At 36.8% G+C, this 16,514-nt stretch overlaps 1 protein-coding gene across 1 annotated transcript in view; it reads right to left on the minus strand.

The window, feature by feature from the left end:
* The window catches only part of YTHDC2 (YTH N6-methyladenosine RNA binding protein C2), a 79,593-nt gene that overhangs the window by 14,686 nt on the left and 48,393 nt on the right, over positions 1-16,514 (minus strand). Inside the window, exons 20-23 of the mRNA XM_003920690.4 lie at positions 16,190-16,462; positions 14,276-14,402; positions 13,002-13,207; positions 12,467-12,662 (exon numbers count right to left, since the gene is read on the minus strand). Coding sequence (XP_003920739.3) covers positions 12,467-12,662; positions 13,002-13,207; positions 14,276-14,402; positions 16,190-16,462 — 802 coding nt within the window. The remainder of the gene's footprint in view (positions 1-12,466; positions 12,663-13,001; positions 13,208-14,275; positions 14,403-16,189; positions 16,463-16,514) is intronic.

Here is a 16,514-nt window from a genome sequence, read left to right on the forward strand (position 1 = left end):
CCTTCTTATATTATGGAAAAAAAATAAGAAGAATAAATACTCTTCATGTACACAAATGCTTCTGACATACTAACAATTTGTGTGGGAAGTTCTTCAAACCCAAAGATCACATATTAAATCACAATATTTATTTTAAAGAAAAAAAAAAGACACCAGTTGAAGACTATGATCTTTAATCACAATGCACTAAAACAAAAAGGACAAGAATATAAAATTTGAAGCACTATCTTTAATAACCGGTTGAAAAAGAAACAAAGAATATAATTCAAGAAAGGAATGACTACACTACAGATCAAGAACTATGAAAGGTGCCCGAAGCAATACTCTTATAAAGTCACAGGTTTCAATTTTAAAAAAGAAAAAGTAAATAGCTAAATACAACTTAGAAAAATAGCATTAAACCCAAAGAAGATCGAAAATTTAAAAAGATGAATTACAAAGACAAAATGGTAATAATTAAAACTATAATCCAGTTCTTTGAAAAGATTAAGAGACAACCCTCTGTAAATTAACAAAGGAAGAAGAAAGCAAAAATCTATCTACAAAATCAGGTGAAAATAAGACTATAAAAATTAATACAGAAGCATTATAAAATTAATATCAGCAAAAATATATAGTATGTATAAACAAATTTGAAATCTTCAAAGAAATTTATTATTTTCCATAAGAAAATTACTAAAACTGAAAGGAGAAGAACTGAAAAATGCAAATATGTTGAAGGAAGAAATCAAAGAGATTCCTAAATAACATCAACAAAGAAATCCAGAATGCCAAGTCTCTCAATTTTGCATGGAATCAAATAATGATCAATTCCTTTAACAAGACAAATCTAACCCTAACCCCAAAACTTGATTAATACATAAAATCTACATACCGGAATATGTACAAGCATGCACCACACAAACCCTACAAGTCAGCCTCAACAATGAAGATGCATATAAGAGTTTTAAATAAAATACTAGAAAAACATCCAGCAATGTAATAAATCACACTTAGTCCAAGAAAGGTTTATTTTCGGAACACAATAATAGTTCCGTAAGAAAATCTACATACCATATCAATGGGCTAAATAATTTTGATTATATGAACAAATGCTCAAATGCTATTTAGTAAATTCAACAAATTTTTAACACAAAAACAACACCACAAAAAACCTTCTATGCCAGGTGTGGTGACTCATGCCTATTGTACCAGCTACTCAGAAGGCTAAGGTGAGAGGATCACTTGAACCTTAGAGTTCAGGGTTAAAGTGAGCTATGACTACTGCACCATTGCACTCCATCCTGAGTGACAGAGTGAAAACCTGTCTCAAAAATAAATGCACGCAAAACTCTCTTCCCTAATTTAATAGAAACACTTTTATTAAAATTAACATTATAATCAATGGTATAACTTTAGAATTTGAATCTTTAAATTCAATAAGACAAAATGGACCATTAATTCAGTTTTCTAATGTCTTCAAAATGAAATGAAAAAAAAATACATTTTGGTAATAAAGTATTAGCACCTGAAGGTAATATAATTCAATAAATTACAAAGTCCAAAGGATTAACGGGTTTAACAAGGTACATAAAATATGTCTGCAATAATGTTCCTACTAAGCAAGTTCAGCAAGAAAATGAAACAAAGAGAATCCATTCACCATGACAACTGAAAACAGCAATAAAAGAATCTTAAGAATCACCTTAGGAAGTATCCTCAACCTTTATAAAAGTTACCAAATATATATATATATATAATATATATATATATATATATATATATATATTGCTGAATATCTTTAAGATAAATTTTTTTTTTTTTTTTTTTTTTGAGACGGAGTTTCGCTCTTGTTACCCAGGCTGGAATGCAATGGTGCGATCTCGGCTCACTGCAACCTCCGCCTCCTGGGTTCAGGCAATTCTCCTGCCTCAGCCTCCTGAGTAGCTGGGATTACAGGCACGCGCCACCATTCCCAAACAATTTTTTGTATTTTTAGTAGAGACGGGGTTTCACCATGTTGACCAGGATGGTCTCGATCTGTCAACCTCGTGATCCACCCGCCTCGGCCTCCCGAAGTGCTGGGATTACAGGCTTGAGCCACCGTGCCCGGACCTAAGATAAATTTAAAAGAAGGTATGGCTAGATTTCCTGGAAGGAAACTTTAAATTAACAAACAACAGAGGCCAGGTGGGGTGGCTTACACCTGTAATCCCACACTTTGGGAGGCCAGATTGAGCAGATTGTCTGAGCCCAGGAGTTTGAGAACAGCCTGGGCAACATGGCGAAACCCCATCTCTACAAAAAAATATGAAAATTAGCCAGGATGATAGTGTGTGCCTTTAGTCCCAGCTACTCAGGAGACTGAAGTGGGAGGATCACTTGAGCCTGGGAGGCAGAGGTTGCAATAACCTATAACTACCACTGAACTTCAGCCTGAGGGAAAGAGCAAGACCCTATCTGAAACAAACAAACACAAAAGAATTGTTGTTTGCAGAAAGGATTAGAGAAGATGACTACTGAATATTCATTATAAAAAAAATAGGTAAGAGAATCAAATAGTAGCTCAATAACAGAAAGGCAGGAGTTACAGCTAGAACTTCTACTACCAGATATTAGAATTTATTAATAAACAAAAATACTAAAAAAGAAGGTACAATATAAAGGCAGAAATGCAAAGGAATAGAGTATACGAAAGGGTTAGACAAAGGTATCAAATTTAATATGCAATCATGCAAGCTTTCTAAAGGAGGATATATAAGAACTATTTAATAAATGGTACAGATGAGAGGAAAGCACTTGGAAAAACTTAGATCTTCGTTTTAAGCCTGAATCAACTCAACATGGTTAAAAAAATCTTAAAACCAAATTGTAGAAAACAAAAACAATATTTATCACATCAATGGAGAGATGATGTTTTCTCAGCTTTGGAAGTGAATAGTGAAGGGAAAGATTATTTAGTTTAAATATACAGCAATCAAAACTCAGAACTCAAAATACATAACATGAAAATGAATTATAAATTGCATTGAATGTGATAGAAAAAAGATAATATCTTTAAATTATAAAGCTATAATTCAAATTTTTTAGTAAAATACAAGTGCCCAAATAAATGGGCAGAAGATGAAAAAACAACTCAAACTAAAGGGAAATATAAAGAAATGCATGGAGAGTTATTTCTTTTTGACAGAAATAAAAAGAGCAAATGAAGGAATCTTCAAATATTCTATCTTTAAAATCAACACCAAATAATGGTATAGTTGCCATGAAATTCACTCTTAATTGTGCTAATATGATTGGGTATGGAGGAATAACTATAAATAATATCTATACATTTTTATCAAGTAATTCCTACTTCAAAGAGTTTTATCCCAAAGAAAATATTAAATGTATTAAAGCAGAAGGACACACAGATGGAGATGTTAATGTAGCAATGCCCCAACTTTGTCCATAATCTCGTAAATTATCAATCATGCCATTTCTGCTCTCTACATACAAACTTAACACCATCAATCTTTAGGCATATTCAGTAGAGCTAACCACTTCCTTCTTGAAAAATATTTACCTCCAACACTGAACCACTCTTTCTTCCTCTACTCAAATTTACACATTCTCTTTAGGAAATCCATTCTCATGTCTATAAATACCATTTACAAGCTGATGACTTCCAAATTTGTATTGCTAGCCCAGACATCTTCCCTGAGCTCCAGAAATGCATATCCAACTGCTTCCTGAAAAAATATGCACTTAGAATGTCTTAGCCATTTCAAAGTCAACATGTCTAAAAAGAACCCTTAATTTCTCCCCTACACAATGTGCTCCTTCCAGTTTTCTGAATCTCAAATGAGTGGCAAGCTACTATAACCAAAACCTGAGAATTCTAATTGACTCCTCCCTTTCCCTTACTTTCCACATTCAATCTAGTAGGTACTAGCATCTTTGAAATAATTTTTTTTTTTTTTTTGAGATGGAGTCTTGCTCTGTTGCACTGCAACCTCCACCTCCTGGGTTCAGACAATTCTCCTGCCTCAGCTTTCCAAATAGCTGAGATTATAGGTGCCCACCACTGTGCCCAGCAAATTGCTGTATTTTCAGTAGAGATGGGGTTTCACCATCTTGGCCAGGCTAGTCTTGAACTCCTGACCTCATGATCCACCTGCCTCAGCCTCCCAAAGTGCTGGGATTACAGGCATGAGCAGGCCCCCAAAATAATTTTATATCTACTTCTCTTCATATCTTTCTATCTCTGACCCATCAGCTTCTGTTAGAAGACCACTGCGAAAGGCCTCCTGCCTGCCTCCACTCTTCTATTGTTGTCCCTCCTGTAATTCATCCCCTCAGATAAAATGATCTTTTAGAACATATCAAATGTCATTCCTTTACTTAAAACCTTTTAATCCTTTGCATTTCTATGGCCTACGAGTCCTCGCTTTCCTTTCAACCTTATCTCATCATTGCCCTCTTCCATTGATCAATGCACTGTAATCACACAGCCTTTCTGTCAACTCCTAGATCATTTCCTAGCACAGAATCTTGGGGCTTTCCACTTTTCTCCACCTGCAGCACATTTTTGCTTGTTCTTGTGGCTGTATTCTTCTCATATTGCAGGTCTCAGTTTAAGTCTTATCTTCTCAGAGAAACTTGTCTAAGCTTCCTTTCTAAAGTAGGTCACCCCTAAGGCAGTCCTCTTTGTATTTCCTTCATAGCATCTTGCAGATTATTTACTCTTTTACTGTTTGTCTACCCTCACTACTGTGTGAATTCCTAAGGCCAGAAACACTCTGTTATACCCTCAATGCCAAGCACAGTACCTGACATATAGTAGGTACTATTTGCTGAATCACTAAATAGCAAATAATTTGAAATATTCAAGATGTCCAACTAGAAAGGAGCATTTTAAATGCATTACGCCAGGGGATCAATCAAAGACAGCTTATTAGAAGCAGTTATAGTCAGCAGCACTCACAAAGAGGAATGAAAAGGCAGAAGTGAATTTAGTACCTTCAACTGAAATATTCAGGTTCTCACATAGGGATTGACTAGGCACACAAATCAACCCACGGAGAATGAAGAAAAGCAGGTGGAAGCAATGGCCCACCCTGGATCAGCACAGAGCCAAAGGAACCCCCACCCCTAGGCAAGAGAAACAGTGAGTGATTGTATGACCCCTCCCGGAAAACCATGTTTCTCCCATGGATCTTTGCAACCTACAAATCAGGAGATCCCTTCATGAGCCTATGCCACAGAGTTGTGTGGAGTCTTGGCAGAGCAGTCACTCAGGCACATGCAGAAACTCAGGAGTTACACATACTTTGCTCCTGGGATCCCTAGCAAGGCAGGATATCTGTTTGTACATAACCCTAGGAAGTAGGCTGAATCCAGGAAGCCAAGAAGCATCATTCTACAGGTCCCACTTCCATGGCACCTCAGAAATTAAGACCAGACCCACTGGCTTGATATCCCAGCCAGCCAACAGCAGCGGGTTGGAGTCTGCCTGAGATGGGGCTGAGTTCCCAGGGGTAGGAGTGGCTGCCATCTCTGTGGTTTGGTTGACTCAGCCACTCCATCCAGCCTGCTGGCTGTAGTGAATACAGGCGGTCTGGATGAAAAGGGTTCCCACCAATGCAGCACTCCTACTGTATCAAAAAGAAGCCAAATTGCTTCTTTGCACAGGTCCCTGATCCCATTCCTCCTGATGGGGTGAAACCTCAGAACGGGAGCCTCCAGTCAACTCCTACAGGTGCATGTGGGCTGGCAACAGATCAATAACCCCCTGGGACAGAATTTCCAGAGGAAAGAGCTGGCTCCCATCTTTGCTGTTTTGCAGGCTTCACTGGTGATAACTCCAGTTATGAGAAAAACTGAGGCAACTGGGGTCTGGAGTGGAGCCCCAGCAAACCGCAGCAGCCCTATGGTAGAATGGCCTCACTCTAAAAGAAAAACAAACAGAAAACAACAACATCAACAAAAAAGACCCCAAACAAACCTCATACAAAGGTCAGCATCCTCAAAGATTGAAGGTAGATAAGCCCACAAAGGTGAGAAAGAATGCAAAAACGCTGAAAACTCAAAAAGCCAGAGTCCCTTCTCTCCTCCAAATGACTGTGACAACTCTCTGACAAGGGCACAGAACTAGGCTGAGGCTGAGATGGCTGAATTGACAGAAGTAGGCTTCAGAAGGTGGGTAATAACAAACTTCGCTGAGCTAAAGAAGCATGTTGTAAGCCGGGCGCGGTGGCTCAAGCCTGTAATCCCAGCACTTTGGGAGGCCGAGGCGGGTGGATCACGAGGTCAAGAGATCGAGACCATCCTGGTCAATATGGTGAAACCCCGTCTCTACTGAAAATACAAAAAATTAGCTGGGCATGGTGGCACATGCCTGTAATCCGAGCTACTCAGGAGGCTGAGGCAGGAGAATTGCCTGAACCCAGGAGGCGGAGGTTGCGGTGAGCCGAGATCGCGCCATTGCACTCCAGCCTGGGTAACAAGAGCAAAACTCCGTCTCAAAAAAAAGAAAAAAAAAAAAAAAAGAAGCATGTTGTAACATGATGCAAAAAAGTAGGAATCATGATAAAACAATACAGGAGCTGATGGCCAGAATAGAAAATTTAGAGAAAAACATAACTGACCTGATAGAGCTGAAAACAGAACATGAGCACTTCACAATGTAATCACAAGTATCACCAGCAGCATAGACTAAACAAACGAAAGATCTTAGAGCTTGAAGACTATCTTCCTGAAATAAGACAGGCAGACAAGAATAGAAAAAAAATAAAACTTCTGAGAAATATGGGATTATATAAAGAGAACGAACCTACAACTGATTGGGGTAGATGAAAGAAACAGGAGAATATAACCAAGTTGGAAAACGTACTTCAGGATATCATCCAGAAGAAGTTCCCTGACCTAGCAAGACAGCCCAACATTCAAATTCAGGAAATCCAAGGAACCCTAGTATAATATTCCATGAGAAAATAAACCCCAAGACACAAAATCAGCAGATTCTCCAAGGTCAGAATGAAAGAAAAAATGTTAAGGGCAGCTAGAGAGAAAGGCCAGGTCATGTACAAAGGGAAGTCCATCAGACTAACAGCAGACCTCTCAGTGGAAACTCTACAAGCCAGAAGACATTGGGGGCCAATATTCAACACTCTTAAAGAATTTCCAACCTAGAATTTCCTATCTGGCCAAATTATACTTTATAAGTGAAGGAGAAATAAGATCCTTTTCAGACAAGCAAATGCTGAGGGAATTTGTCACCACCAGGCCTGCCTTGCAAGAGCTCTTGAAGGAAGCACTAAATATGAAAGGGAAAAACCATTACCAGCCACTGCAAAAACACAATGAAGTACACAGACCAGTAACACTATGAAGCAACCACATATACAAGTCTGCAGAATAACCAGCTAGCGTCATGATGATAGGATCAAATTTATACATAACAATACTAACCTGAAAGGTAAATGAGCTAAATGCCCCAATTAAAAGGCACCAAATAGCAAGCTGGATAAAGAGCCAAGATCCATGGGTATGTTGTCTTCAAGAGACCCATCTCACATGCAAGTCACACACGGGTTCAAAGAAAGGGATGGAGGAAAATTTACCAAGCAAATGGAAAACAGAAAAAGGCAGTGGTCACAATCCTAGTTTCTGACAAAACAAACTACACCAATAAATATCAAAGAAGGGTATTACACAGTGGTAAAGGGTTCAATTCAACAAAAATAATTAACTATCCTAAATACATATGCACCCAATACAGGAGCACCCAGATTCATAAAACAAGTCTTAGAGACCTACAAAGAGACTTAGACTCCCAGACAATAACAGTGAGAGACTTTAATACCCCACGGACAGCATTAGACAGTTCATCAAGACAGAAAATGAACAACGATATTCAGGACCTGAACTCAGCTCTGGATCAAGTGGACCTGATAGACATCTACAGAACTCTCCACCCAAAAACAAGAGAATATACATTCTTCTCATCGCCATATGACATTTACTCTAAAATTGATCACACAATTGAAAGTAAAACACTCCTCAGCAAATGCAAAAGAAGCGAAATCATAACAGTCTCTCAGAACACAGAACAAATTAGAACTCAAGACTAAGACATCCACTCAAAACCACATAATTACATGGAAACTGAACAGCCTGCTCCTGAATGACTCGAGTAAATAATGAAATTAAGGCAGAAATCAAGAAGTTATTTGAAACTAATGAGAACAAAGAGACAATGCAGCACAATCTCTGGGACATAGCTACAGTAGTATTAAGAGGGAAATTTCACGGCACTAACTGAGCACATCAAAAAGCTAGGAAGATTTCAAGTTAATGACGTAACATATCAATTAAAAAAATTAGAGAACCAAGAGCAAACAAACCCCAAAGCTAGCAGAAGACATGAAATAACTCAGATCAGAGCAGAACTGGAGGAGACAGAGACACAAAAGAAACCTTCAAAAAAAAAAAATTGGTGAATCCAAAAGCTGGTTTTTAAAAAATCAATAAAATAGACAGACTGCTAGCTAGACTAATAAAGAAGAAAAGAGAGAAGAACCAAATAGACACAATAAAAAACAATACAAGGGATCTCACCACTGACACCACGGAAATACAAACTACCATCAGGGAATACTATAAACACCTCTATGCAAATAAACCAGAAAAAGAGAAAGAGACAAATTCCTGGACACATACACACTCCCAAGACTGAACCAGAAAGAAGTTGAATCCCTGAATAGACCAATAACAAGTTCTGAAATTGAGGCAATAATAAATAGCCTACCAACTAAAAAAAGCCCAAGACCAGATGGATTCACAGCTGAATTCAACCAGAAGTACAAAGAAGAACTGATACCCTTTCTTCTGAAACTATTCCAAATAACTGAACAGAGAGACTCCTCCCTAACTCATTCTATAAGGCCAGCATCATCCTGATATCAAAGCCTGACAGAGATACAACAAAAAAAGAAAACTTCAGGCCAATATCCCTGATGAATGTCAATGCAAAAATTCTCAATAAAATACGAGGAAACCGAATACAGCAGCACATCAAAAGGCTTATCCACTACAATCAAGTTGGCTTCATCCCTGTGATGAAAGGCTGGTTCAACATATGCAAATCAACAAAAATAATTCATCACATAAACAAATCTAAAGACAAAAAACACATGATTATCTCAATAGATGCAGAAAAGGCCTTCGACAAAATTCAACATTGTTTTGTGTTAAAAACTCTCAATAAACTAGGTAGCGAAGGAACATATCTCAAAATGAGCTATTTATGACAAACCCACAGCCAATATCACACTGAATGGACAAAAGCAGGAAGGATTTCCCTTGAAAACTGTCACAATACTAGGATGCTCTCTCTCACTACTCCTATTCAACATAAGATTGGAAGTTCAGACCAGGGAAATCAAGCCAGAGAAAAAAACGAAGGGTATTCAGGCCGGGTGGGTGCAGTGGCTCATGCCTATAATCCCAGCACTTTGGGAGGCTGAGGTGGGTGGATCATTTGAAGTCAGGAGTTTGAGACCTGCCTGGCCAACATGGTGAATGCCATCTCTACTAAAAGTACAAAAAAAAAAAATAGTGGAGTGTGGTGGCGTGGCAGGTGTACCAGCTATTCTGGAGACTCAGGCAGGAGAATCATTTGAACCCAGAAGGCAAAGGCTGCAGTGAGCTGAGATCATGCCACTGCACTCCAACATGGGTGACAGTGAGACTCTAACTCAAAAAAAAAAAAAAAGAAAGAAAAAAGAAATAAAGAATATTCAAATAGGAATAGAGGAAGTCAAATTATCTTTGTTTGTAGATGACAAATTATCTTTGTAGATGTTGATCATACATCTAGAAAACCCGTCGTCTCAGTCAAAAGTTTCTTAAGCTGATAGGTAACTTCAGCAGGATATAAAATCAATGTGCAAATATTGCTAGCATTCTTATCATACACCAACAGGTAAGCAGAGAGCCAAATGATTAATGAACTCGCATTCACAATTGCTACAAAAATAATAAAATACCTAGAAAAGGGCCAAGCATGGTAGCTCACCCCTGTAATTACAGCATTTTGAGAGGCCAAGGCTGGCAGATGGATCACCCTGAGTTCTGGAGTTTAGCCAGGCATTGTGGCATGTACCTGTAATCCCGCTACTCAGGAGAATCACTAGAACCTAGGAGGCAGAGGTTGCAGTGAGCAGAGATTGTGCCACTCCACTCCAGCCTGGGTGACAGAGCAAGACTCCATCCCAAAAAATAAAATAAAATATCTAGGAATATAGCTAACAAGGGAAGTGAAGGACGTCTTCAAGAGGAACTATGTGCCACTGCTCAAAGAAATCAATGAGAACACAAACAAATGGAAAAACATTCCATGTTCATGTATAGGAACAATCAATATCATGGAAAGGACCATACTGCCCAGAGAAATTTATAGATTCAATGCTATTCCCATTATACTACCACTGACATTTTTCACAGACTTAGAAGAACTATTTTAAAATTCATATGGAATCAAAAGAGAGCCCATAGCCAAGAAAATCCTAAGCAGAAAGAACAAAACTGAGGCATCATGCTACTCAACTTCTAACTATACAGTACCATGCTGTCTTAGCTACAGTAGCCAAGAGAGCATGGTACTAGTACAAGAACAGACACATAGACCAATAGAATAGAATAGAGAACTCAGAAATAAGACCACACACCTACAGCCATCTGATCTTCAACAAACCTGAAAAAAAAAAGTAATGGGGAAAGGACTCCCTATTTAATAAATGGCACTGGAAGAACTGGCTAGCTATATGCAGAAAATTGAAACTGGGCCCCTTCCTTGCACCTTCTACAAAAATTAACTCAAGACGGATGAGAGACTTAAATGTAATACCCAAACCATAAAAACCCTAGAACAAAATCTAGGCAATACCACTCAGGACATAGGCATGGGCAAAGATTTCATGACAAAAATGCCAAAAGCAATTGCAACAAAAGCAAAAATTGACAAATGGGATCTAATTAAACTAAACAGCTTCAGCACAGCAAAAGAAACAACTATCATCAGAGAAACAGACAACCTACAGAGTGGGAGAAAATTTTTGCAATCTATCCATCTGACAAATGTCTACTAACTATCCAGAGTCTACAAGGAACGTAAGCATATTTACAAGAAAAAACAACCCATTAAAAAGTGGGCAAAGGACATGAATGGACACTTCTCAAAAGAAGATGTACATGTGGCCAAAAAAACATATGAAAAAAAGCTCATCATTACTGAAATGCAATTCAAAACCACAATGAGATACCATCTCATGCCAGTCAGAATGGCTATTATTAAAAAGTCAAAAACAACATGTTGGTGAGGTTGAGGAGAAAAAGGAACACTTCTACACTGCTCATAGGAGTGTATATTAGTTCAACCACTGTGGGAGACAGTGTGGTGATTCCGCAAAGACCTAGGGGCAGAAATACCATCTCTGGGTAAATACCCAAGGGAATATAAATCATTCTGTGATAAAGATACATACACTTGTATGTTCAGTGCAGCACTATTCACAATAGCAAAGACATGGAATCAACCCAAATGCCCATCAATGATAAACCAGATAAATAAAATATGATACATATACACCATAGGATACTAAACAGCCATAAAAAGGAATTTGATCATGTACTTTGCAGGGACATGGATGGAATTGGAAGCCATTATCCTCAGCAAACTAATGCAGGAACAGAAAACCAAACACTACATGTTCTCACTTATAAGGAGACGAATGATAGGAACACATGGACAAAGAGAGGGGAACAACACACACACTGGGGCCTGTTGGGGGTGTGTGGCAGGAGAACGGAGAACATCAGGAATAATAGCTAATGGCATGATCTATGCAGCAAATCACCATAGCACACGTTTACTATGCAACAAACTGGCACATCTTGCACATGTAACCCTAAACTTAAAAGCTGAAGGAAAAAAAATGCATTATGCCACTTCAATGTGATATACTATTTTGCAGCCATTAATATAAAATACTAAAACTATTTCTGATATCTCTATAATGAAAAATAGCAAAATATAAAATAACAGTTTGAGTGAAATAATTTAAAATATGTAAACATGTACAAAAAATTTAACATTAAAAACTGTTAGCATGAGAAAAATGAGATTATAGGTGGCTATTACTTTTTACAATTATCTTTATTTACGTTAATTATTTCAATTCAAGTGGAAAAGAAAAATTTCTTCCCAAAAGCAAGATTAATAAAAAATGTACAAATCAACATCAAGTTACCTTAGAAATAAATTTCAAAAACAGTAGTATACCTTAGTATTTCCTAATAAGTCTTAGTATATCAAAATAGAGCTGCTACTATATATATTTTTGTAATTTCATTATTTGGTTTAATAAAATAATCTCACTATTTGGTTTAGAAACCATAAAAACTTCATTCAAATAGATTTTTATTTCCTTCATAATACATTTACCTCTAAAGGACGAAGGTTCCTGAAGAGCATTACTTGCCAATCTAGCTGGTCCACAGAATACCAACACAGTGACAGGTGTCACTGCCGAACAACATCTAATATTAGCTATTCTATGGGCTCTGGTCATTTCATCATAAATAAGCCAATCTGTGGGCAGTGCCTGAATTGCTGCAGCTTGACCATTGGCTGGAGGAATCTATTAAGAAGATAAATTTTAAAACTGTTAGCTGTGTTTATCACTTAATTTATTGGAAATACTTTTAAAACGTAAAAAGTCCCTCAATGAAATAGATGATGCATATTAGTACCTCAGCAAAAATTAAAACAAGTCATTGCTCATGCAGTTTGTACAAAAGTACTCATTACTTAACACGTTACCTTTTCCAACTCTAAGATTTATAAGTTTTGTTCTAATATTTAATTATATGCATATAACTAATTAATTTCTTAAAGCAGGCAGGCATGTGGAACATTTTTCATTGACAGTCAACTACCTAAAGAACATTAAAACCCAAGAACATTAAAAATGTTTTACCTTTTTATATTGAGGTTGACTGAGAACTGAAGTAGGATGAAATCGTACTTTTTTCTCCTTTGGCCCTGTCAACACTACATTCTCTCTGTCCACATGGACTAAATTAGGATACATGCCTGCCACCAATGCAGCTTTAACAACAGCCCAATTCTCAGAGTTTGTGTTAACATCTCGAATGTCACCACCACCTCGTGCTCTAACAAAACCTAGAGAGGGGGAAAAAAACCACACCAACTTTTTCCATTGTCCAAAAGATACATTTGTGCATTTTTTCCAAAAACTTGTACAACTCATATAAATTTTGTGATATTCAAATTTCACAATTAATAGAACTCCTCTGCAAAGTCATTTAAAATATGAGCTCCCCACTGCCCCCACCAAACAGATATAGAACCAACATTCTAGGGAAGTGTAGATTTGTGCAGGTTAGAATAAGTTCAAGAATCAGTGGGGGCTTAAATGTTTTTAAATGCACATTCTTGCAATAAAGTTCTTCATAATCTGCTGCCAGAAATGAACTAAATTCATAGCTGAAACCCAAACCATCCTTCTGACCGTTATTAACAACATTTTGGTTATGATAGATACTAATTCTAGGGATGTAGTCATGTAAATATATGGTAATTCTTGTTTGAGTTTCAAAGGTCCTTCATATTTTCTCATGTTGAAGGCAACTCTTAAATCCTCTGGTTCATTCCTATTAGTTTGGCACTTCAGCTAACCCATGAATCCAGGCTCTGGTACTTTTCTTCTGACTATCACTTCAATATACTATGCTACTCAAAAAAGCAGTTCTGAAAGGTAACAGAAATACTAGCATCCTCTTTCAAAAAAAAAAAAAAAAACTTTTCAGTGACTTCAAGTATTACCAGTTGTTTTAGTGTTCCAAAAATACAAAGATTAGCATTCATATCATTTTTTAAAAATTTCTATTTCACAGAACTAAGTAAGGATTCATTAATGGTGACAAAAGAAAATAACTGTAAGACCTAAATTCATCTCTGCCAACAAATATAAATTGTTAATTGCCAATAGTATCAAAAGAGTATAGGTTCTGTTCATAGATTTCTCAAATATACCTCCTGCAATAGCATTTTTTTCATCAACAAGCAAAAGTTGAAGACATAATTCTACAAATCCTGCATGAATATAAGATACGTAACATGGTAATGTCATAAAAACAATAGATGGCATCTGTTAACATGAGAAATACTATGAAATATGGGCAGGGTACTCTCAGTAGCTTAAATAGCCTTTTTGAGGGAAAACATTACCTGATGCTCTAAGTTGACCAAGCAACTGTGTTCTCATGCCTATGATTATTTCCATAGTAGCCTGTGAAAGAAAATTCTTTTCACAAAAGGCTCGCTCCCAGCCATCACTTCGTGCTTTTTGCCAGGCCTATAAAAAGAGAATAATTACATAGCAAGACGCATTTACTAATCACTTCTTAGGGAGGCAACCAAGTAACTACAAACCACTACACAAATTCCTCAAGGTCAATTTGCCTTATTCTAATTATTCTATAAAATCTAAGACTTTATGAGCAAATAAAATTTATCATTAGTTAATTTATACTCAGATGCTACTAAAGCTATTGAAATTATAAAATCTCAATGAGAACTAAGTGTCAAGTAACCTAAATGACCAACAATGCAAAAATATTTGCCTCCTCAGATGCATCTGCTAATTTTATTCTACAAAAGTGTAAGAGGTTTTCAACTAAGCCTTCCTAACATGTAAATCTAAGAATCGTGCCACTCTGGTCCTCCACAAAATAATCTCTATGTCAACCCTGGAATCTACCTAAGAATGGAAAGTAGGATTTCCATAAATCATCTATATGCAGTATAAAAAGCTCTCCTTTGTGAATAGGTTTCCTTGCTTTGGAATATGCATAACTAAAAGACAGAAGCAATAATTTATCCTCTCTGCTTTTGAAGGAGATGGGGAAAAGCAAAAAACAGATAGAAATTGTACTCCAAGTCTCCTTCTACTTCTCACTCAACCTACTATAATATACAGTATCTAATATACCCTATTAGTAACAATGAGTCATCCACTGCTCAACACTCACAAAAGAGCTTGTAATTATTTTTAAAAATTATATATGTGTTGAAAAAAATCTTGTATGTTTGAAAATAGTACTTTCTACATAAAAAATGTTATATTTTTAATGTGGCCAGGCATGGTGGCTTACGCCTCTAATCCCAGCACTTTGGGAGGCCAAGGCAGGCAGATCACTTGAGGTCAGGAGTTCGAGACCAGCCTGACCAACATGGTAAAACCCTGTCTCTACTAAAAATACAAAAATTAGCTGGGCATGGTGGCAGGTGCCTGTAATCCCAGTTACTTGGAAGGCTGAGACAGGAGAATCACCTGAACCCGGGAGGTGAAGGTTGCAGTGAGCCAAGACTATGCCACTGCACTCCAGCCTGGGTGACAGAGTGAGACTGTCTCAAAACAAACAAACAAACAAAAAGCATAGGGACAGCCTACATTCAAGGAGACTTAAGGATAAACAAAATGTCTATGTTTTTAAGAAATAACATATTCTTCCCCACATATCTGAAATTCTAAATTACATTTCATTTGTCTTCCCCAGAGTCCTATTTTCCCCATCTTTTTTCATTTACCTCTTTCTTCAACTTCTCATTACTATTATCTTAAAATGTTTTAAGTGATTTTTATATTTTGCTTTACAAAATTATGTTCTCAGCATAGTGTCTTGAACACATAAGAAAAAGCTGAACTATAAGAAAAATCTATATTAAATTCAAGACAATTTTCTTCTAAGCTTTGTTCTATGTATTTTAAATAGTATAAAGTGTTTCTTAACTAAAATTTTAGACCATTCCTTGGCCAAGAAATGATTTAAAGATACTTGGTATTTAAAAAATAAATAGAAAAAAAAATAATAATAAATAAATAGAAGCATAAACATAAATATATACACACATATACACACATATTCCTATAAGGAGAAAATGGGGAGAAAAAAGAGCAAAACTGTTTTAATTGTAACATAGTAACAGCAAGAAGATATTTTTCAGGACTGTTAATGAAATGTGACTTCATAATCAAACAAAATTATTCAATTTTAAAAATTATTTTTAAAATTCCTACATTTTCCCCAGAAATGTGTTTAACCAGTAACATTTTCAGAAATAAAATGACAGTAATAGTACCTGGAATGCTCTGAGAAGTGCCATATGGTCACTGAAAGTTCCTGCAGTAAAACGTTTCCTACAAAGCATAGCTGCACGTTTTTGAGAGGCCTGAGTAGGTAGTACAAAAGGATCTCGATAAGCTAGTGCACAAGCAATTGTAAGGATGGGGTCCAGACACTTTAAAACAACAGCACACAGGACCATTTTACCAAGATGTGGTTCTACTGGCAAGTCAGCCAAATGATACCCAAGTTCAGTCAGATCTTCCCATGTATCCATTGCATCTATTGTCTAAAAAAAAGGAGACAGAACAGACTCTGACATAGCAAACACTGTTTAATCA

The sequence above is a fragment of the Saimiri boliviensis genome, chromosome 1 (assembly GCF_048565385.1).
Source record: "Saimiri boliviensis isolate mSaiBol1 chromosome 1, mSaiBol1.pri, whole genome shotgun sequence".
In the NCBI taxonomy this organism is placed as follows: domain Eukaryota; kingdom Metazoa; phylum Chordata; class Mammalia; order Primates; family Cebidae; genus Saimiri; species Saimiri boliviensis.